The sequence below is a fragment of the Ammospiza caudacuta genome, chromosome 1, assembly GCF_027887145.1.
Source record: "Ammospiza caudacuta isolate bAmmCau1 chromosome 1, bAmmCau1.pri, whole genome shotgun sequence".
NCBI classification, from domain to species: Eukaryota; Metazoa; Chordata; class Aves; order Passeriformes; family Passerellidae; genus Ammospiza; species Ammospiza caudacuta.
Window position 1 is genome coordinate 63,476,254 of NC_080593.1, and position 24,397 is coordinate 63,500,650.

Below are 24,397 nucleotides of genomic sequence, written 5' to 3' on the forward strand. Positions count from 1 at the left end.
TAAAATGTCCCTCTGCTAAGGTGCACACATCTGTGCTGCCCATCCTGACCCAAAACAGTGCAGACCATGATGCTTACTGGAAACTGCAATGCTGGGGTTTTCTTCCTATACAATTCAAACTAAAGCCCTATGATTCACAGAGACATAACTTATTTTAAAATAAGTATTTCCAAATAGCTGTGTGGCTATGTAGAAATCAGCTTTGGGGACAGATCAAGACAGGCATTAATATTAAGAAAGAAACTCAGCTAAAACAGCACAGGTAGATAAATGAGGTTCTGTGGTTGTGTGGAGCAGAAAATGCCATGGCATTGTAACTACAAGTCATCAATTCTTTCAGCACTTCATAAACAGCAATAATGTTTAGAAGATGATGACTCCTGGTCTCAGTCAAACAGCAGTAATGAAGGGGGTAGAAATGAAGAGCTATGGCAGAAGAATCTCAGAAAAAAAGATACTTTCTTAGAAATCTGCTCACAGCTAATCCCAGAGACCCAGCGGCAGAAGAGCCCAACATCACTTTATCACCACGCATGAGGAACTGTAACTCTCAGATCCCTCCTAATGAGCAGCAGTGGCTGGAAAATGACCCCTGAGAACAGGATTCTTGGAGACTTGCTTTAATTTATAAAGTTGCAGAGGGCAGTGATTTGACAACTGCCTTAGTATTTAAAGCAACAAATAGTATATTTGTATTTAAAATACTCTACTGGGGGGCAGATGACTTTGCAAAACTTACACAGAATGTACTGCAAAACATAATTGGGTTAGTAATGAACAATTTCAAAAGCTTTAAAAAATCAAGCTTTCAGAGATTTTAATGACATACTCCTATTTCAATTAAAATTGTGAATTTTAGGGGCGTGGGTGTGTATAATGAGCACATTTAAAGTTCTGTTTCAGGAATGAAGCATTTCAGCAGATCTCTATGACTGGAAGAAGGCTAAAGGGAGTCAAGTGTCCTTCTATAATCAATCCACTTCACTTACCATGCACCTTCACAATATTAGCAGCTTCTGAATCAACCCCACAGAAAACATGGTTGAAAAGTAGACCACTGCCTGTGACAAGAGCTATTGTTTTTACTTCCTGAATGGCTTTTGGGACAGACCCTTTTAGAGTGGTGAAATCTCACAGGAAACATTAGGCTGCAGTTAATTCTGTAACATACAGCAGGTACCACACAGATTCTTGGGATAAAAGGTATTGTTTTTGTACTGGTCAAAACATCCTGAGGGGGGGAAAAAAGTCACATTTCAGCAGCACTAAAACTACCAGGCTTAATTTAGACTTTATCTGAGATTGCCATCAGACCAATTTCCAAAAAAGCATTTGTAAAATGTCTGTGGGAAACTGGATCTGAATTGTTTGGGTAAAATAATGGAAGTAACTGCATAATAAAAACAAACTCACCAATTGTAACTTAAGTCAAAGTTAAAAGGTGTTTATATAGCTTGAGTCATAAGATATCAATATAACCTGAATCATGATCTCTTACATATCTATGGAACCTGATATCAATATAACCTGAATCATAGCCTTTTATACCTATACAACCTGATATAAATACCTTTTTATACAATATAGTGACTAGTATACAGTTAACTAGTTGCTTAATGCTGAATAGACAAAAAATAGGAAAAAATCTCACCAGGTGGATAGCTTTAGATATAGATAAGTATAGTACTAATGAAAAACTGCAAGTGCAAAGCCAATTAGACAGAAAATTAAGAATTTAGACCAGCTAAGACCAGACAGACCAAGGAACACTGTAACTGCACCTGCTCCAAAGACAAAGTTGAAAAGTTCAGCTGCTAAGACGACCTTGGAAGCCTTCATCAAAGACCCCTGACAACCCCCAAATTGGGGAGATGCAAGGGCAGTGTGAAAGAACTAATAACCACGAGATCATGCAATGTAAATCAGTTCTGGAGCCTACATGATGATGGTGTAGTGACATGGTGACCCTAAACAATACCTACTGTACAAACATACCAGAGTACTTGACAAAGGTGGGTGAGTTAGGAGGAGATATCCCCCTCACCACCAGCACTGCAGTAAACAAAGACCTGCTCTGCAGACATACTCTATGGGGATTTATTTCCAGCCTATCTTTCAGGCATCACTAGAAAGAAACCCTTCCCAATGACTGCATGCACACAAAGCTTTCTGCCCCAAATGTCCTCCTGGTTGTGGTAGCAGTAGGACTGTTAGAAACTACAACGTGGACAAGGATCTAAGTAATTAATATTATGCTGTTGCTCCTAAATGTCATCTCTGTCTTGTAATAAAATTGTTAGTCCTGCTGGGAAATGAAGGCATCTGTGCAGCAACAGATACATACATGCTTCAAATACATACTCCTCCCTATGTATTACTTTGTCAATGTAAAATGAAAGAAGACCACACATTTCAACACTAATTGCCCAATCCTAAATTGAAGATTTCCCAAGCAATTTAATGGACTGATTTAAACAGATTTTTCTTATAAGATGCATGGACCGATTTCTTTTAAAAACAGAAATTTAAACCAGGGCCCTTATGTTTGCCTTTAAGAATCTCCAAAGGGATTTTTAGAAGCAAATTAATCCCCTTTTTGCACAGTTACAGAGTTGAGTCAGTCAAACCATCGACATAACCTTCTTACTTAAACAGTTATGAATTATTTTATTTTCATCTTTTTCTAATGTTATTCTTTGAATGTATTTAAGTATGTTTTGCAGAATTTAAAACTAGTGACAGTACAGAAAAAACAGAAAAACTGTAGTTTTTCATTACTAACGATCATCAACTTCTCCATCTGCTTTACTTCTCTAGACTTCTCCCATTCTAATAATTCCTCAGATCTTTTATTCTACTTTCTGGTGGTTTTTTCCCTGTTATTTTCTCAAGGTGTTCATCTCGTCTTGCATTTGGTGACCTGTATGCTTGTAACTCTCCTGCAGTGTCCTCATGTCCCAGTGACTGGAATGGTCTGACATTCTTCCAAGCTAGTTGGCCAGTGTTTGTATGCTTTGATTTCCTCTTTAACTACTCAAGTCTGTGGTGAGCCTGAAATTTTTCCAGTTCAATTGCTGCCAGCTCTGACAGAAACCATAATTTGCATTTCTTTTTTTTTTCTTTTTGTAAAGCACTAAGATGGACAACGAGCTTTAGACTTAAGATGACTTTTTTTTTTTTTGCCTTGTAACTTCCATTGCACCTCAGATAGTTACGGTCAGTCATTTAAAAGAAAATCAGAAAGACCATTACTAAAGCACTTAATGCATAAATCAGAGCATTAAAAACAGGCCACAGAACCTCTTGGGGATTCAGGGTCTAAACAGCCTTCTAGACATTACAGGCTGGAAAATACACAAGAGGCAGCCCTAGTCATCCAAAGCAAGACTTAACAATAAAAAGGAATGGACAGACAAAACACTAAGTAGCTCAGCAATTCAGTTGTTTACAGGCCTTAGTCAATACTCAAATGGCAGCTTTTTCTCGTATTTCCACATCTCCATCTTGCTACAACGTCATCTTTGCAATGCCTGACTTGAACTATTTTTTTCAGCTTCAACCAAGTTCTTTAAGACACCCAGTCTTTTAGACGATTGGGAGTTTTGCAGGATGTGCCTATGGGCTGCTGAACAAGACCCAACAAGCTGATGGATTCCCACAGAACACAGACCAGTTACTTCCCTGCAAGAATGCTTTCACAAATATGGTTGATGACATACTACAAGATGCTTATGGGCTTTTCTAGACATGGGTTAAATAGACATTTTTCTCAAAGGCTGAGCTGTATGAAGACATGAACTGACCTTGCCTTCTACAAAGAGGTGGTGACTAACCCTGTGGGATAGGGAAGCCTGGGGATGTAGTGAGACCTGATTTTTTTTATGATTTTTAACTTGCAAGGCTCCTCTAGAAACTGCAAAGTCAAACTTCTGTGATATGGATTGAACAGGTATTCAGCAGAGGGGGTTAAAAATGGGCTGGACTGTTGGGATGTGGTGAGCAGTGTGAAGTCTAACTGGTGACATGTTCTCCAGGGACTGACAGATGCTGGGGACACTCCAATCTCCCAACTTTATTAGCAACAGAGGTGAAGGGATGTAATATATCTGCAGCAAATCTGAAAGTGGAGTTGGGGGGATTACTTCACATGCTGGAAGGTGGGTTTGCTATTCAAAGGGACATCAATAGCCTGGAGAAAGGGTCTAACAGGAACCTCATGAAGAAAACTGGCTTGTTCCTTGTTGGAATGAGGAGCTGTTACTGCTGTCTACAAAGGGGTGATGGGAGCATACAGTGAAGGCACAGCCAGGCTGTTGTTGGAGGTTCAAGGTCTCAGAAATAGAAGCAATGGATGCAAGTTGTGGGGAAAAAACCCAGGAAAATACTATCAGACCGAAGGCAGTACTGTGCCATGACAGCCACCAAGTACTGGAACAGCTGCACCACAGCTGATCTCTTTGAGACCCTGGAACCCAACAAGAACACAACTCCTTCCTAGAGACCAAGGACTTCTGCTGCTCCAGGTTTAGGCTTGTGTCCACAGGTATGAGTGTGAGGAGATGTGTGCCATAATTTAGTTCCCTGAATTGAGGACTATATTTGTGCCTCTCCACATTCCTTTGAAATGTTCATATCAACCCAAAATGTAAACAAATCTTACCAAAAACAAAAGGTTAAATTTATCAGTTTTGTTGCGAGTTACGTTTTGCCATATTTTAACTTCTGAATTCACCCTAAAATCCTAAACTCTATTATGCAAACACACCTTTACCACATGTAAAAGAAAAGAATGGGGAGTGGGGAATGGACCTGATTCTATTAAATTGATTGTAAATTGTATAAACAAAAAATAAAAGCCCCCAATGAGCAGATGTGCAGTAAGCTGTTGTGTGTGCTCATGTCTAAGGCAGTTTATGCAAACTATAGAATCAAACTTTCCAGTCTCACAAGACTTGATGGAGATAGGTCTCTAAGCTTTGCTTCACAGAGCAGCATTCATCCCTTTGGAAAATAAAGCATTCGGCTCCTCTAGACTAAAATTAAAAAGCCATTTTATTTACTGAGTATCTATGTATTACTCTCATAATTTTAGTTCAAAAGAGAACTTTACTTTTCCCCACATATTTTTTGTATAAGAAAATAATTGAGCATACAGTATTCAACAACATTCATAAATTATTCCACATGTATATAAGATTTCATAAATCCTAAACTCCTAAAGAAGAGTAGGAGGACAGCAGAGACCAGAGTTCAAAGTGGATATAGGTAGAGCAATATTACCTTTGAGAACCAGCTGGCAGTAAGTGCCATTTAAAAGAATATCCATAAATCAAACTGAAAGAAAGTAGGTTATAAATTAGATATAAGGATGAAATTCTTCACTGTGAGGGTGGTGGTGCACTGGAACAGGGAAGTTCTGGACGCTCCATACCCTGAAGTGTTTAAGGCCAGGTTGGATGGGCCTTTGAGCAACCTGGTCCAGGGGAAGGTGTCTCTGGGGATGGCAGGGGGGTTGGATCGAGGCGATCCTTAAGGTCCTTCCAACCCAAACCATTCTGTGATTGTAACTCTGTTTTGTTTAACTGACTTTTGTTTTATTAAGAGGTATGGTTTCACTCCTATATTTGACTTTAACACTACACTCCAGGAAACAACACTCAAAAATACATAAGCTGCTGGAATGAACAAGCAAGGCCTAGTTTAAGCTTAATGATGAAAATTCCTATTATAGTCTCTGCAGTAAGTTCAGCAGCTGTGTGAACCACAAAGAATGATTGTGTTACATACCAGCAGCTTAAAAAGTGCCTGCAGCAGCCTGACTTGCAGCACAGTTGCAGGGGTTGTATATTGAGTGTGTTAATGAAACATTTACAGGAGAAAGGAACCTACAACAAACAAGCTTGTACAGTGCTTTCCCATCCACATAACTCTAATCTTGGAGAACATTCCCTGTTCCCACATAAAAAAAAAAAAAAAAAAAAACAACCAAAAGCTGGATTAGGATTTTAATATGTCTAAAAAACAGTTCTGAGATCAGCTGCAGATATAGGAAGACACCCTGCAAACCTACCAACTGCAGCCACAAGCCAACAAGCACAATATTATCATAGTGCTCCTGTTCAAGCAAAATGGCCAAGCCTAGAGAAGACATCACTTCCAACTCTTGAGTCAGGATCAAAGGTTATTTACATGGTTACAGTGTGCTTGGTGAACACCCAAGCTGAGCTGTCCTAAAGATGTTGATACTTCCATAAATAGTTTAACTTCTACTAATATTTTCTCCCTATTGCACAAAACTGTCCTTTAGACTAGTCCTAAATGGTAAATTAAAAACAGTATCTCAAAAGTTATTACTTTTCATTTTACTGAAGAATTATAATATACCTAGAGCAAAAGACAAAAGTTTCAATATGTATTTGACTAGTTATAAATCACTACAGTATATTACCCATGCTTAAAACTTTTTAAAAGTAACTGATAGATAGTTTTGTAAAGGAAAAATAAATTTTAGAAAATCAGCTAAAAACCATAACTTGCAGAAAAAAAACCCCGTCCTGTCTGCGCCAATAATAAAGGGAGTTCTTCTTTAAGCTCTTTAACAAATGATCTAAACCAAACTGTTAGAAAAGAGGAATGTGAATGACTAAACAAACCCTTCAGTAAACATTCCCCAGCTGCAGTTTTCAGCCCAATACCAAGTTAAAATGTGGAGACTCCATCTACCTTCTGCAAAACGATTGAACTTCAGAAACAAAGCAACATTATATGACATAAATTACTCACAAACCATAGTCACTGCAAACAAAAACCACTAGACATTTATCTCTTAAAAACAAAAAAGACACCAGTCTGGACTGGCACCAGTCTGCAATGCAAGAAAGAGCATGTGATACTTAGGCACTTGTGTGTTAGTTTAAAAATAAGCTAGATAAGCATGTGATGAGTGACAATTTTGTACTTGACCTTTGCTTTAATAGCTCCTTTTCAAAAAGTCCACACAGACATCAACCAAACTCCTAAAAAAAAAGAGCTAAAACCTTACATCTCATCCAGTGTTTTGAAAATAATCCTTAAAATCAAAATTCTACATAGAAAAATTTAAAAAAAACCCCATATATTTGAAAGACAAATTCAGAAAAAAATGCTTTTTCTTTAAAAAGCATTGAGGTCTTGTTGTAAATCAAGCTGATGAAATTCAACATGTAAAGTTACAAAGACAGAAGCTTGGGGTGTATATTTCCAGTGGGAATATTTCATTCTGCCTAGCAGGCAAGGAATTTGGAAATAAAAGTTCCTCTTTCCCAAGGCTGACCAGGCCTACAGGATTGCACAGGAAATTCTTTTAAGTCAGGAAATGAGGATGCATTTTGCATGGGACAAGAAACCCTTACTTTAGGGTATTACTTTCTAAAGTGTGAAACCACAAAATTTACCTCCGGAGCAAGGGTCTCCACCAGCATAAAGCAAGCTCATTATTATGCACAGTGTTTGTATCTAAATCCTCATGTGTTTTTCTGTTGCTGTTTATATTTATTTAAAATCTCCCAGATTCACAGAGTGGTTGAGGTGGGGAGGGATCTCTGGAGATCATCGGGTGCAAGCCCTCACTGCTCAAAGCAGCAGCAACCAGAGCAGGTCCAGATGGCTTTTGATTATCCCTAAGGATAGAAACTCCACAACCTCTGGGCAACCTCTGCCAGAGCTCAATCACCTCCACTGTAAAAGAAGCTTTTCCTTACATTTAAACAAAAATTTCTTATATTTCAGTTTGTGCCCCCTACCTCTTGTTCTCTCCCTGGAGAGTACTAAGAACAGCCTTAAAAATGTGGTTTGACCATTTAAACTGAAGGTAAGGAGATGTATGGCACAGAGTTTCATATTTTAGGCCTAACCTCACAGTTAGTTTTGTGTTTTACTTAAATATATGTGATGCTGTCAGTGGTGATATTCAGTTTCAGAAGCAAAGCTGTTAACCACACTCCCAGCAGCACAACACATTCTTTTAGGCTTCTTTCTTCACTTTCATCTAGTGTATTCAAAATACAGAGTAAAGACTTAGAGTGTCCCCAACCACTCCTGATGTAGACCAAGAATCTCCCTAAAAATGGGCAACCAACAGTAATTCCGAAGAGAGGAATTAATCATTACAAATAATCATCAAGAGGTAAAAAATTTTAAAAATGCATTTTCATTTACCACCACCCCTCCAAGAGTAACCATTCTTTATCCTGAAGCCAAAACCAAATATGGCAACATCAGAGAAATTTTCTCACTGCTTCAAACAAGCCAGACAACTAAACCCCATTTGTAAGGATAAAGCCTGTTTTAAGTAACACTGACACAATCCCACCAACAGGCACTCTGGTTTCTTGACTCCTTGGGAATGATGTGCAAACAGGAAAGCACCAACTTTCAGACTTGCAGTTGTGTCTGCAAGAAAGGACATTAACGAGAATCACACACAAAGTTCCACTTTCATCATGCCAGGACAATTTCTTTTAGATTCACATTCTTACTATACAGGACAAGATGAGTCCCTGAAGATGTAAATAAGACAAAGGAAAAAAGAACAGATTAAACAGAGGTCTAAAGAGCTGTCTCCTTCACATGATGATATACATGACTTAATGCTACACTGCTAACTATAACTGTCAAATTTAGGCTCATTCCATATGGACCTTTCATGTCTGGAAAGATGGTTTATGCAAACACAAGTCAGGAGCTCCATTGAACACCTGACATACTGATGTAAACTTTTACTTTGGGGAGCTTCATCTACCAATACAGTTCATAGGGACAGAGAGAAACATCTGATCCTCATTTTCTAGACACAGTAGTTGGGGAGCACTTGACTGAAGCCTTCTGTACATCTTGCTATACATCAGAGCAGAAGGGAATACAGAACACTTGTACAAGCCTCACTCCACACTCCTCAGCAGAACTAGCATGCTGAAAGAAGTAATACAACTACCTTCTACCATAGTCTAAATAGGGATCCAAGATCTCTTTTTACTGCCTTTTTTTTCCTCTCAATTGAGTTTAGTCTTAAGGAAAACAAGGATGACAACTTGAACAAGGGAACTAATGGGTGATCTCTGTCAAGAGAGAAGGAGCGTGTCAAAGACGTTCTCTAGTCAGGGAATTATCCAGTTCAGTTAATCCCAAACACAACTATTGATAGTTGGGGTGGAACCAACTCCAGGCACTTCTCAAAACCTCACTTCTGCATTTGTATTTCTCTATTTGAAAAAAAGCCCAAACATCTTCTCGGTAAAAAAACCCCAAACGGACATGGTTTTCGACACCCTCCCATAATTACAATCCAGTTGACAGAGAAAGAAATTACCTTTTGTGGGCCCTGACATTTTAAGTCCCCCTGAATTAGCACAGTACTGTTGCACAGAGCTTGGCAGCAAAGGTGTCCAGAAATATCTCAGCATTTTCCATCATCTGCTGAGTACCCTGAGTTTCTAAAGCAGCAACTTGCCCAGAAAGAGATGATCCAGAGGGGACCTCAAACTCAGGAAATCAATCTCACTTGTACTACTAGATGGTTAGTGAAAAAACACGTGTGATTTATTAGATATTATTCATCTTGGTTCTGTAGAAAAAAAAAATTTGAACTAGTCAAAAGAAAATTTAAAACAAATATTTCAACGGGTTTTTGTTAAGACTCCTCGTTGGAAAAAAAAATTGTGCATCCACAAAAATTTACCATTTATTGCCTAAATTGCACAAATGGAGATGGGGACCCTTCAAGTGCCTCCTTCAAACTTGGTGTAAACACTAAGTCTCCTAACATGCATCTTGCAGTAAAAGCAAAAGGAGAAGAAACCCAGAAATCTGCACTAAGCATCTTACATTTTTTTGGTAACTGAAGCACAAATAAAACTATTACTCAATTCAGTGTAACTTGTTTTTGCAATCAGGAATTTGATTTTTTCAAGAATGACAGTCAAGAACAATAATACAGAAAATACACAGATTTTGAGACTCTTCAATAAAATTAACAGATCAAGAAATAAGAGAGATAATGTAAATTATCTAAAAAATAAGGGTCATGTAATCTAAAATTCACAGCTTATTTGAACTTTAGCATAAATATCAGAATTAAAGGGTGTTAATTTTTCTCTTTCCCATATAAGTAAGTCATATAAAGATACTATTCCACACAAAACATTTGATATAATATCAATAATCTTGGAACATGTTACATTGGATTTTATGCCACCTATTATCTTCCAAGCACAATCTCAATCCTTAACTTTTTATTTATTATTTGCTTGGATTTTTTTAAAAGCACCTTTCCTTCAGTGATTTTGCTCTTATGTTCCATACTGATAACCACAGTTTCAATGCCCTATTCCTCCCAATTTTTCAAATCTTATAAATTCATACATGTCAATGAGATTATCATCAACACATGCTTTTGTGTACTTGATAGGTAATGCAAAATAATTTTTTTTTCTTTTATTTTTAAGTTCATAAATATTGTTCATGGAAAACGCTTTTTCCGCTAAATTTCTCTCTAGGTCAAATCTAAGAACAAATTCAAGATATTTCCCAAATCTGATTCTTATTTTTACACCTCCTTTAACACATTTCCCTTTCAGGTCTCCAAAAAAAAATTCAACCTTGTCCTGAAAGGGCACAAGAGACACTTCAGTCAGACACTTTGACAAGATGTTTTCATTTTTGGTGACATTTAAGATGTCATACTGATGCCAGCAAAATAAATTGGTTTTATTATTAGGCAAGTAAAAGTTACCTGCTTCTGCTGATGAGCAGTAAAGGCAAAGACATGAGCATTTAGCTTTAAACACTCATGTTGTACAACACTTTAAAGAACAGACCACTAAACCACCCAGAACTATGAGTACATAAAAGCCCAGGCATTTCTCATACTGACATTCAGCAAGACAGTATTTTTGAAAAACAATGGATTCTCTAGTGCTTGTCTTGTTTTTCAAGTTTGGGGGGTTTTTTATGTGAAAATTTGGGACTAAAGACAACACAATATCAATTGTAAGTTTGACATAGGAGCTTATTTCTCAGTCTTTACTGTAATCTGAGAAATGAATAAAGTGGTTCTCAGTATTTTGTCCAGATTTCCCTTAGGACATACGAATATGGGCATAAGAGAAGGGACACAGATGAATGCTCTGCTCAACAGGGAGGAATTTATCTCCAACCTCAGAGAGCAAATGATGTCAGAATAACGGCTATATGAAACTGCAAACAACTTCAGAACAATCTCTTCTCAGACAGACTGCAAAATGCAGCTTGTTGTGTGATCCAAAACCACTTCTGCAAGGAAGCATTTGCCAAAGAGGCAGGCAGGAAGTCGCCTTACAATGCTCCATGCTAACCTGCAATCAGGTTCCAGGATGTTAAAGCTGTCTCATCTTCTGAATCAGCCTTCAAAATAATCGGGAATGTGGCATTGAAAGGATTGAGCTGAAAGTGCATGAAACTGGCAGATCATAGTTACACAAAGCAAAATAAAGCTTGGTGCCCCCTCCCAACTCTTAGCCTTTCCCCCACATAATTTAAGTTGGAAACTGAGGATGCTCTTAAAATTCTGGTGATCTTCCTTTTGGGTTAAGAGAGTCACAAAACTGCGCAGTGTGGGAAGCCACCTAGTGACGGAGAAGCACAAAAATGCCTGGAGCTGCCCAAAGTTTTAACGAGATGACGCACTTGGAGCATGTGATGACCTCTGTTTTTCTCACTGACTTACAAGTTGTGTGGTATACTACAGTTTAGAGAATTGCACGGTGATTCTTGGCAAGTTTTATAAGTCTTACTAAGTCTTGTAAATGAACTGTGAAATAGCAAATTTTCTCGAGATGTACAAGAGCAAAAGGAATTATATCAAAACGTATAAGGAGAAGATCTGATGCAAATTTTAAACTCATGGTGGCACTATGCAGAAAAAGTTCATATTTGTGAGGCTGGAAGGAAATAGCCCAGGGGAAGCAAATGTGCAAAAATGGAAACAATCAAAACAAACTATTTTCTTCTAACTCGATGCAGAAGTAATTCAGTAGACTTGAAAGAGGAAGTTTTCATGACCCAGAAAAAATAGCTGTATTACATGTACTTAACCAACATTTTTCAAAAACTGAGAGCTCACAAAGTAGCATGAAGACAAAACACTGAACAGAAAGATTTCCAGGCCAGTAGTGCTCAGTGTGTACAAACAATGTCATAATGACTTTTGCCTATGGCAAAGAACTTCACCAGCATGTACCTTCTGACTCCACTGAAAATCCTCACTGCATGAAAACTGCAAAGAGCCAAGTGGACAGTGCAGATTTAGATGTCAGTTTACTTTGACATCATCAAATAGCACCACTGAAGCAACAGGCACAAAATCCATCATCATAACAACAGAGAAATCAAATATAATTGTTCCATTACATTATAATACAAGCAGTATTACAATCTAGTATGAAATTGCCAGAGTACAGCATTCTGAATAGCAGAATAAACACCTATTTACAGGAATAATTCTTAGGTGTCATATGCCAGCAAACTTAATGAGGGACTGGCCAAATATTTCTTGGAAAGGACAAGATGCATGCTGTTCATTGAACACGTGCTTCTCCTAGAGCCATTCTAACAGCATTGAACAACAGCAATGAAAAATACAACCTGAGAACGGAGTATGAGTTTCCGAGTCATACCACAAATGATGTCATGACTGCAGGTATTTGATGTACTAATGAGAAAAGTCCTTTAAAGACTCTTTGAACACTTTTTTTTTCCCCCCCTCTCAAAATTTCTCTTGGCAGAGGATCATGCTCTAAGCTGTACAGGGAAAGTAAAGAAGCCCAGTTCAGGATTACTTTGTCATTGAAAAAAACAGCATGACATCTGAGAAATTCAGATCCATAGCTAAGGGGTTTCACAAGTTACATACTTGAAATCCCAGGGACAGAACTTAAATTCAAAGAAGTGAGTTCAAGCAGAGAAATCTCTAAAACTGAGAAAGAAGTAGCATTGTAAAGAGAGCAATGGTGGCAGAAATCATGACGGTATGTACAAAGCTGAGAAACAACAGTCTAAAATCATAACAGAAAAAATTGTTTCTTACAGACAAATACTTAGTGAAAAACTTCTATCCTTATTATATATTCAATACAGGTATGCAATAAACTTTTTGTGTATAAACATCTTCCTTTTTGTGAGGATCATCTTGAGTTCAAGATCATCCTCCTTTCAAGGTTAGCATGGAGGCAGACATTTACTCTAAGGGATCTGCAAAACACCTACATCATATTCACTATTCACCATAGCAATTTTGTGTAATACAGCTCAACACAAATGGCAGAAATACTGTGGGCAACAGGAGAAGGAACTGAAGATAGCAACACCTTCCCCCTTCCCAGTAGCAGAAGGGAATTTATCACACTAAACTCCAGTCCCATGAAGATAATCAGGCCTGATACTTCTGTGGGATGAGGAGAACCACAACTACGTCCTCCAAGAGAAAGAAAGGGTTACCTCCTCCTCCTCCTGCCCTCAGCTGTTGATTTCCATGAGCAATTAACCCCTGCAAGCTGCATCAGCAGATAGAGGCTCTGGCACTGAAGGAGGTACAAAATGAGCTGCAGAAGACAGAAATCAAGCTACTCAGGAGGTCCTTTCCTGGTCCAATCCACTTACTTTCCTTCCTGCTTTCTAAAATGACCTGCCTGCATAAGCTGCTGAAGGAAACCACCTTGTAAAACACACCACTTTTCTGCATGAGGAAGCACAGTGGGCAGGGACATTCTCAGCAATGGGGACACAGAAGCAGGACAGACACACAGAACAGAAATGACTACAAGCACAACAAGCTGGTAAGATCAGAATGTAAGCCACACTGATAGACCACCTCTTTATAATAAACAATACAATTTTCCCAAGATTTCAGCTAAATTGCTACCATGAAGCACCTAGAGACTTTGCTGCACTTTTTTAAACAGAATATTACATATCATTTTATAGTCATTGTACAAATGCAACTGTAATAATTGTACGAAATTACTAACAACTGAAAATGAGAAAAATCTTTCAGAGAGTGTCATCAATATGCTACTTAAATATCTAATTAAGAAATAATGACCTTAGCTGTGAGTTACAGTAAGTTAAATTGCAAAGAGACCTTAGGCAAGAAAGTAGATTGTTAGGACTTTGTGTTGTAAACAACTGATTTTCCTTTTCCCTCAGTTCCAGCCATGTGGTTTCTGCAAGTTTTGGACTACCAGCTTTTCAGACTTTATTACGAAAATTCAAATGCCTAGATACACGCAACTATGTCACCCATAATTTTAATTATGTAAATTGTTCTGTGAATTGTGCCAAAACAGAACAGATTAATATCTGTTACATGCACATTTGAAATACATACTTGATAGACAGTATAGCCAAAATCTAAATATATGAACATGCAAATACCAATTGAAATATAAACAAAAAGCCTGATGCAGAGGTTTCCTTTCAAAAACACATACACTACCTTTCTAGACTTTCTACCTTCCCTGTTTCTGAGGGCAACTGACACGATAGGCTCTAGCATGCCATCAATGTTTGAGCTAAATAGTTATGAAAAGTGCCTACTTAAATATTACAAGGTAAGTAGGGCCAAAGTAATTACACATAGCTTCATAGGTCCTGGGGAGTTCACTCTAAGCATTTACCGTGAACTCAAGTAGAATTAAATACAATATGTGTGCACGCAATATGTAATTATATACTAACTGTATTATTGTAATCCAAAGAAATACTATTTTTCCTCTCCAAGCATAATAATGAATGCAAATCAAAACATATTTTCATCTTGTATTCTCAAAATCTTCTTTTGACTTCAGAGTCACTTACATGAGTACCTTCAAAAGTAAAATATTAAAATATGGAAAAGGTGTGTGTTATTAGTTTGTTAATAAAAAAACTAAATCAGGTAAATTGAAGGTGTGGAATTCATCCTTGTAAGTACTCAAAGATTTTTGCAAAATATGAGCAGATTTGTAATTCAGACTCACTATTCATTCAAAATGGGGACAGCAATATTTGGAGGGAAATTTGAACACATTGTGTCATAGCTAGATAGACAAAAAATATACAAGCATTTGCCAAAAAAAATTGTCAAACAGTAGGTGATCCAATTTTTCACATACCAGAAAGATTTTCACTTTCCATCTTTCTATTTATTTTTATCTAGAGATAACTTTTTACCAAGGAATAGATTTCAATTCACAAGAGTAAACACAGAAAGCCAAAGAAATGGCTGTTCTGCTGAACTGATGAGATTATTAGTGAAATAACCCACGAATATCAGCACAGAAAGGCACTGGCTACACATGCTCTCACACTTCAGCCACAACATCCTTATCTCAGAAATCAAAGGTATTTTGCTATGCATTTAAGATGGTGACTCCAGAAAATTCATCCCTGTTACAAAGAAATCAAAGGGGATGTGAACAAACAAAGCATTTTCAAAGGTGGACTCACAGGTGTAGGTGATGTTTGCTGAATGCCACAAAAAGGTAGAAATCTCACTCAGACAGTTCAACCAGTCAAAAATCTGGCCAGGCAACACACATCACTGCAAAAGCTCAGGGATTTACCAGTCACAGTTAAGGACTCTTTTTATTTAATAAACAGCAATAGAAAAAAATCTAGTGGATGCTAGTAGATCTCTTTATTACTTTGCTAAATATTAATTTTAAATCACTCTTTAGACTGGCTAGACCACATTCAGGTATAATTAGATATATATCTATATTAGATAATTAGATAATTGGACACAAACCCACAGAAGCATCCTGAATTGTTCCCAAGGACTTCAGTATCCCTCAGGGGGGTATCTTATGCTGGCAAAGGAATAAATACTGTTCTAACTGGACTCTACACATCTGTCAGAGTACTGGCATCAAATAGGAACCAAAAACTTCCCCTCTATCAGAGCAGGAAAATAGAACACTGTGCTTCTCTTTTTGACCTCTCTTTTGACATTCTGTCACTGCCCTCCTTATATTCTGCTAGCTGGGAAGGCCTACTGGTATTTCATGTTCTTCAGATATCTCACCCAACTGCAGCAAAGAGATGGAATATGTTCTCTTTTTAATGCCAAAGGCAGCCTGAAATAGGTTTTGATTCAATGAAGACTACCTGTAGCAAAATGAACCTATGCATGCCGCCAAAAACTTCTCAGACCTCTTACCAGCATTATTGTACCTTTTTTTCAAAGAGAAAACCAGCTAATGCTGTGAAGTTTAAATGTGACAAAAGTTACCTGAATCAATTATTTCAGATAACCACCTTAAAAAATAGAGAGTGGAAAGCATTTCATTTAAGTTTATGTCCTCTTTTTTTTTGGCACAATTTAAAAAAGACAAAACCAAAAATACCAAAACCCAAATTACCTACACTTTCATGGACATACAACTCCAAGTATTTTATATATTCCAACCTAAACAAACGCTGAAATGAAATCCATTGAAAAATTATTATGTGATCTCATATAAATAAAAATGTACCTCTTGGAGAAAATTCAATTCTCATACCCCCCCAATTTATAAAACTGAAAAAACTGTTTACAACACAAAATGATGAAGAAATAGAATTTTGACCTTTCACAATATATAACCAGGGAAATATTCCTGCTTGAGAAAATCAGGATTGACAATAGTAACTCTTTAGCTTCTTTTTAATGCTAAATTTTTGGTCACCTGATGCTGCAGCATATGTCACAGCACATGCCACAGTCCAGACTGCCACAATACACAGACTCACTATGCCACATCAGAAGGCTCCAAGCAGCTACCATTCTTGCTCTTTAGCCCAATCTTTTATACCCCTCACATTCATGCATATTACCTGTGTATCCTCTCTACCTTTCTGTGACTGATCAGTGCCCCTGGGCCCTCCCTGTCTCATTGCTGCCAATGCTGTTCACCTGTCCTGCACAGCTGTAGCCCACTGGGGACAAGGCTCACCCAGCCCCCCTCCCAGTCACCACAAACTGTGTGCCTACAACTTGATCGACAAAACAAACTCAGTTCTGTATGTAAAACTACTTTTTTTTTTTTTTATTCTGCTAGATTCAGATCCTTTGGCAGCTCAGAAACACTTTGAATGACCACCACTAGATAACATGACTTAAAACACCCCTAAAGAACTAGCAGGATGCATCAAGCTTCTAAGCAATACTATGTATGCTCACTCTCAACATAAACATTGCTAGCAAGGTCTGTGCCATGAGCAAAAAGGTCTGCAGTTCATCAACATAGAGTACTAAGCTTGAAGTGTTACACTTTAATTAGCATTTAAGACATAAAAGCAGATCTGAAAATCTTTCTGAGATGAAGTAACATGTTGGTCTTTTCTAATATGCTCCTGCACTGCAGGAATAATCTAGTCCAACAGATGCATGTACATTGCTATGCTCCTTTTGGTTCTAAATTCCCTGTTCAGTATATTTTAATTCTTCTCTAGCCAGTCATATTCCCTGTTCAGTATATTTTAATTCTTCTCTAGCCAGTCATATGTAGTTACTTGCCTGTTCCATTAGGAGAGGTAGAAACTTCAAAAAGAATACGGAAAGCACTTCAACAGACCATGTGCAAATCCACCCATCAGTAAATTCTAGTGTGGGCTCATTTTCAGGTGATTATTACACTCTTCTCATGCTTCCCAGGGCACCCAGAGAAAGCACAAATAAAGTCATATTTGAATGTACATGAGTGTTAATAAGGAAGTTCAAGTAATACCAACAACAAAGATACATGAGTAATGGTCCAAGCTACAAAGCAGATACAGAATTAAGTAATATGTGGAAAACCAAGTCCTGATCCCATTAAAGAGAGCTGTCTAGGTGGCTACATGGGTTCTGAAACTGGCACTAATGAAGAGGAGACCCAAGGAGAAAAAGATTTTTCCATAAACCTAAATGAAGCTGTAATACAAAATGAACTTGAGAACATTTCTCTTTCTTACTTCAAAGTAACAGAATCATCACATTAGCATTAGTTTAAAAATTTATGCCTTTTCTCCAAACAGCATTTAACATGCTTTTCTACTATTACCTGGCTTGTTCCAGTAAGATAATGACCTGTGCAATACATGCTTATGACATAAATAAAAGTGGAAGAGATTTAACCAAATGCCTTAATCCAAAGCAGAGAATTATTTTGGAGTACAGGAACAATTCTCTGTTTCTAGGTTCAGATCTACTAATATCACTGTGGGACATACTAAGATTAAGAAAACTATCTGGGCACTGTGACAATCCCTGGCTTTTGACTGCCTATTTTATAGGAAAAAAATTTGATTTGAAAAATATTGCAAAGTGTTGTCTAAACAATAACAGAGAAGGCTAGGGAGAAATTACAGAGGCAAATCTACAGCTTGCATGGGATACTGGGATGGTAAGGCCTTCTTACACATCTGCAGATGGAAAAATGAAGAGTCACTAACATATCTTTGCATGTCAGAGAAGTCTGGTAAATCTCCTGTGCCTCTATTCCAGTAACTCACCATTAGTCTCTGCAAACATACTTGGAAACTCTGAAACATGTCACTCCTGGGATTGGAGCTTTTCTCTAGAGTCACAGTCTGTTGACAGAAACCACCAACTGTCATGGTAAATTAAACAAATAGCTTGGATTTCTCAATAAGAAAACAACAACCCTCAGGACAATCAAAATTAACAGCAGGAAAAAACTGTCTTTTACTTTAAAAAAAAGAAATAAATAAAAATGTGATAAACACTGAAAAAGACACAGGTCCCTGTAAAGGCAGAGCAACACCTTTTTAGGGACAAAAATGCCACTGTGTAAAACCTCTGAGCTGGCTCACAACTGACAGAAGAGTACCTGATCTTCACAGATACTCCATACCTAGTGGGGTTTTGTTTTGGTTTATTTTTAATTAAAATTATTACAGACTGCACAGTGGACAGTATGTCTGTCCCTTGATAGGACAGATATGATTTATGCAAACAGCTGAGGACACCCATGTACAGCAGCAGTCTGGGGACAAACACAGAGGGACATGTGCATATGCAGGCATGCATTTGTGCTTGGACAAGTACAGAAAAAGTTCTCAGCTACTATACAAGGACAGAAATCTTTGGGCCAGGAAATTTTTCTTCCTCCATTTCAGAGAGAAGAAGGACTCAATAAAAGAAATCTCAAGTCAAAATTATCAAATTTGACATCATCTTGAGTTAAGAAACAAAGACACAGATGAGAGATGTCTTAACAATCAGCATTTCTGGAGACTCCCAAAAATTAAGTGGTCTTTCTGAACCCTCAGAAGAATAGTTCCAGCTGGCAGATGTCCATGCACATAAAGGAATTCATCCTACTGGAGAAGGAAAGGGGTTAATGTGAGCCATGGAAGACTACGGTGCTTTGGGGAGGAGCGAATATACATGCTCCAATAAGCCTTTTCTTCCCCCACAGAATTACAGAAGAGGCCAAGGTTTCATTAAAACCCCAGCTGGAAATGGTAATTCAGCACCACCTGTCACAGCCCCGTGGGCACCCCCAGGCCCTCGCTGACCTGCCCAGCCTCAGCTGCTGCCTCCACAGCCCATTCGGCACCAGGAGCCCCATGAAGCTCAGGCTCTGTTCCCAGACCTGGACTGAGTTTAAATACCATGCCTGCCTCTGGTCCTGCACTCATCTCCTCAGACCTGTGTTATCTGTACTCTTCAGACCCAGGCTGTGGGTGATCATTTCATCACCCAGGCACATGGTGTGACTCTTAGGGCTGTCCTGTGTAGGCTGAAGACTTGGACTCTATGATCCCTGTGGGTCCCCTCCAATGCAGCACAGTCTGTGTTTATGGAATTTTCCATGTCTGGGACTGCTCATGGCTCCTACTACCAGCCCCAGCTTTGTCACACAGCTCAGGCCCCATGGCACCAGGTGTCCTGCTGGAGTGGGCACTGCCTGCGCTGGTGGCACCCTTGCCTCCCTTCTTGGCCTCCCTCACGGAGAAGCTCTGCTCATGCTGCTCCCAACATTTAACAGTATCAGACAAAAATATTTCCAAAGAGGAAACCGCTCTTTTTAACAAAGTATTTTTGACTATTTTGAAACCACCTAGTCAAATCCAAACTCACCTCTTAATAAAGATCACCGTACCAAAAAATAGTCTTCAAAGTTTCCTCAAGTCTCTACACAGAGAAAACTCAGGTTCAATGTGGTGTTGGTACTAAAATTAGCATAACCAGACTACTAAGGCAAAGCTGATAAAATTAGCACAGTAAAATCACAGTGACTACCACAGTCTGTGTCTTGTTCTTTGTTCATTACATTTTTATATTTTCAGAAACTGCTGCACACTGCTGCCTTTTAAAGCTATACTTTGTTTTTCAAACCCAGATCAACAGGCAAAAAAGCCACCTATGATACACAGCTGTGGAGACTAGGAAAGGGGAAGAAAAAGACAGGAAAACCCAAACACCTGTATTTCAGGAGAGGAATGCAGGCAATATAACACAGAGTGACATAGTAGTTAATTTAGGTGTCTTATACAACTAACTTGTTTGTTTGAGGCTTTAAGAATGCTTTTGCCTTATCAAGTTATATTTTACTTTTTTCTCAATGAAACAAATATGCTTTTTGTGGCTTCCAATATTTTTTTATATTGTCTTATGGTAGTAAGCAGGTATTTAATTGACCTGAGAACAGCAAGAACTACTACGCAATGTAATTTTTGTTTGTAAACTATCAGGTTCTAAAGGAAAGGGTTTCTGAGAGTAACTTCTTAGGAGATGTTAACAGTCTGCCTTTTGACCAATTTTGGAAGTAATGGTTTTTTCAAACAGTCAAAAAAATTATTTCAAAAAAATACATCTGTTCAAAATATATTTTTAGAAGTTTCAAATGGTTGCTACCCTCATCAGTCAGCTAATGCTAAGTCTACATACCATACAGTACCCTTGTATTAACCTCTGTAATTAAACTACTAATAATCTGATATTCGAAATAACAGTATTTCTAATTTTCCTATCTTAAATCCATTACTGTACATCAAAAGACAGGAACAAGACCATAGCTCAATTAGCTTACAACCAAGACAACATTTACAGCCAGAAAGATATTTTAACATTATACTGTGATAAATATTAATGGAAAAGGAAAATTTTTACCACGTGAAAGTCAGACACAACAAATGTAAAAAAAATTGTTTTAATCATGAAGAGATTTTGATGGGCAAAACCAAGATGTTCACTGGAAAGAAAATAAGGTAAAGAATTTAGAAGACTTGAAGTAACTACACTGAAGAGCTTATATCCAGACTTCAAAACCAATCTGTGAACAAAAATGCAGTTTAAAAAGGTATTACAATTCAGCAACACAACAAAGTATCACCCATCTATTTACCAGAAGTCACAGGAAGAAAAAGTAACCACACTAAACCTTGGACTGATATTCTGACCTAAACAGCATACTAGGTTTCACAGCAATTATGAAGGCCACATTACTAAAAGACAAGGAAGTAAGAATAAAGACAGTATCAGAACTCCTCTATGAAATGTTTATGAACGTGCTAATCCAAACTCAGACCTGAGATACACCACTTTTTTTTTCATTCTAGGCAATAAGTTCATACCTACCTGGGATGCCCAGAGCAATGCATTCTAAATTCAACCACCAGGGAAATTACTACATAAGCTGGAGAAGATGGGAAAATCAGAAGAGGACTTGCATGATTTTTGTTGTTGCTGCTTTGTTTCTTTTTTTTTAATAAATTGACAAAATGGAAGGATACCAATTGGCATTGATAAACGCCTTTGAAAGCAACAAGGGAAGGAAGATTAAAATAGAATTCCTCAAAGTAGGAGTACAGAACAGAAAATGCTTGTGGCCTTGCTGGGAAATGGGCATCCAGAGTTGATTGAAAGGAGGGAGTAGCTTGTTCAAATGAATATAAGAATGAAATATATACATGATGACTCTTTACAAACAGGTTAGAGGAGCAAGACAGAAGTAACTATATCTAATTTAGCCATTAATAAATCTGGGCTGACAATCACATCAGACAGATCTTAAGGATGTTTACAGATCACAATGAGTTACTAAAAATATTCTGGAACTACCATCTTAGAAATCAAAAAATCACAGAAAAAAATTCATAACCAAAGAAGCAGAGATTTATTTTCTAAAATGAATATAATTTAACATCTTAAACTATTTAAAAGGGGTCATCCTGCCTCCTTCTGTGTAGCTTAGGAGTAGTACATTAGACTTGCAGAAAGACATAAAAGGAATTCTTCTGCAGTACTGAATGTCTTGTAAATTTGGAAGATTCTTACCCTGTATTGATGGAAATTATTTCTATCAGTGGATTCTTCCTAATCTTTGGCAAATCCAGTCGTGCTCCCCCCAAACGTTTTCCATTATCCTTTTTCTGACCCAGCAGCCTCACAGAATGACCTTCAAATAAAACAAAAAAAAAAAAATGCAGTCATTACAAAGAAGTCTCATCACAGCTGTTTTGATTTGCTCTTCTTCAGAAGTAGTGTTTATATTTCAAAGACTGAAAATGAGAATGAGATGTAATAATATATTTCCACCATCTGGAGCATTTATAAAGAGACACTGACAGGTAAAATAAATCATCTTAAAATGAGAAAATTATTTCATCCAATTATCCCTTCACACTTACATTTTCTGTTTTATATGATTAAAATTATCTAAGCAGTCTCATTTTCAGATTCTCTAGCAAATAGCAACATAGCAATAATATTTAAATGAGTTGCATGGCAGGATCAGATGATTCTTCCTGAAAAATTTAATTCAAACCTAAATTAGGAGGTAATAAACAACTAAATACTTTTTTTAGCTTATTACATGGAGAACCAACACATTTCAAGGTTACCTGACTGTGTAAATCTGGAAGTGCTGTGAAGCATATGCTCACATGTCCATGGCTAAGCTGACTACCAAGATTTGCACATATTCCTCCCACTCCAGGACAACTGCAGGTCAGAAAACTGCCTCACAACTACTTTCCTAAAGCCATTAATGTTCAGGGAGTAAAATACAAATAATTTCACCAACTGCCTGCAACATCAGTCATGCCACGACATTTAAAGAGCACAAATGAGAGGGTTCACTGATATTTTGAAGCAAGAACTAACAATGAAGAATCAAAACAATTGTGTGTATTACTGCATAAGGCAGTCTGAAGTGTTCCCAAGTTATAAGTGTAAGACTTGTATCATTTACTCCACAAAGCCTAGAACAGGCAGGTGAGAGACAGCAAGGGAAAGCTAATGGTAGATGCCTGAAGAGAGTTGGAAGACAACAAGCCAAACTGGCAGGAAAATAAAGCATGTGTCTCCTGAACTTGGAAAACTCCCTGATAGTAAACCCTATAGCTCCAATCCACCACATATTTCAGCAAAGAAAAAGCTAACCCTAAAGTAGGAGGGGGGTGAGAGGAATGCATTAAACTATGAAGTACAAGCTGAGCTACATCCAGCACAGCAAAGCCTCTGACCACTTCAAATCAATTAAAAACTGTGTTACATCAAAGCTCCTAACTTATGTTACCAACAGCTATTTACTTTAATAAGAATTTAAATTAAGTCCTTCATCAGTCAAAGCCTTTCTTCACTGCCTGTTTTGAGTCATAAATTAATTTCTGAATAATGTAGCATTCATTCTCTTAATTTATTTCCTTGGTATAGCAACAACAGCCTAGAAAAAACCCAACTACTTCTAGAATAACATCTTCCTCAAGTTTTTTAAAGGTACATAAAAAGTTTAAACCAAAAATGTGATCTAATGAACAGGAGAGGAGGACTGACCTGACAGCATAAAGGTTAATACCAATAGGAGACATAATGGTTAACACTGATAGAAGATATCATCATGTCAAAAGGAAACAAAAGGCATTACTTCTGCAGTTGCATTTGACAAAAATTTCATTATACCCTGTGGTGAATTTAGTAATATGGTGCTTGTGCTACTAGCATTTGCTAAATTACTCACTTCTACCATTTCCTGAGAATAACAGCAATATCCTTGTCTCACAGTACCATCACTTATTTTCTAATCTAATGCTTCATTGAAGAGCTGCAAGCATGGCACCATTTTATTTACTTGTATAACAAAAGTGAGTGCCTTAAACCAGAAACAGAAAACATTCCTTTTTTATTTCTTAATACTGTGGTTTATTTGGAATAAACCAGTTTATCCATTTTTTAAATATTCAGCTACATTGCCATATTAAAGGTGTATTTGGATTTATGGTTGAAAATACAGTGGAACAATTCACTGTAGTCTTAAAACAATCAAGTTTAACAAGTTACCCAAAATTTAAAATTAACACACTTAGAATTGGGTCAAACCACCATTCTTAAATTTAAAAAACAAGATGAAAACAA

At 37.5% G+C, this 24,397-nt stretch overlaps 1 protein-coding gene across 1 annotated transcript in view; it reads right to left on the reverse strand.

The window, feature by feature from the left end:
- CDKAL1 (CDK5 regulatory subunit associated protein 1 like 1) overlaps positions 1-24,397 on the reverse strand; it is a 382,971-nt gene that overhangs the window by 218,783 nt on the left and 139,791 nt on the right. Inside the window, exon 8 of the mRNA XM_058800651.1 lies at positions 22,319-22,439. Coding sequence (XP_058656634.1) covers positions 22,319-22,439 — 121 coding nt within the window. The remainder of the gene's footprint in view (positions 1-22,318; positions 22,440-24,397) is intronic.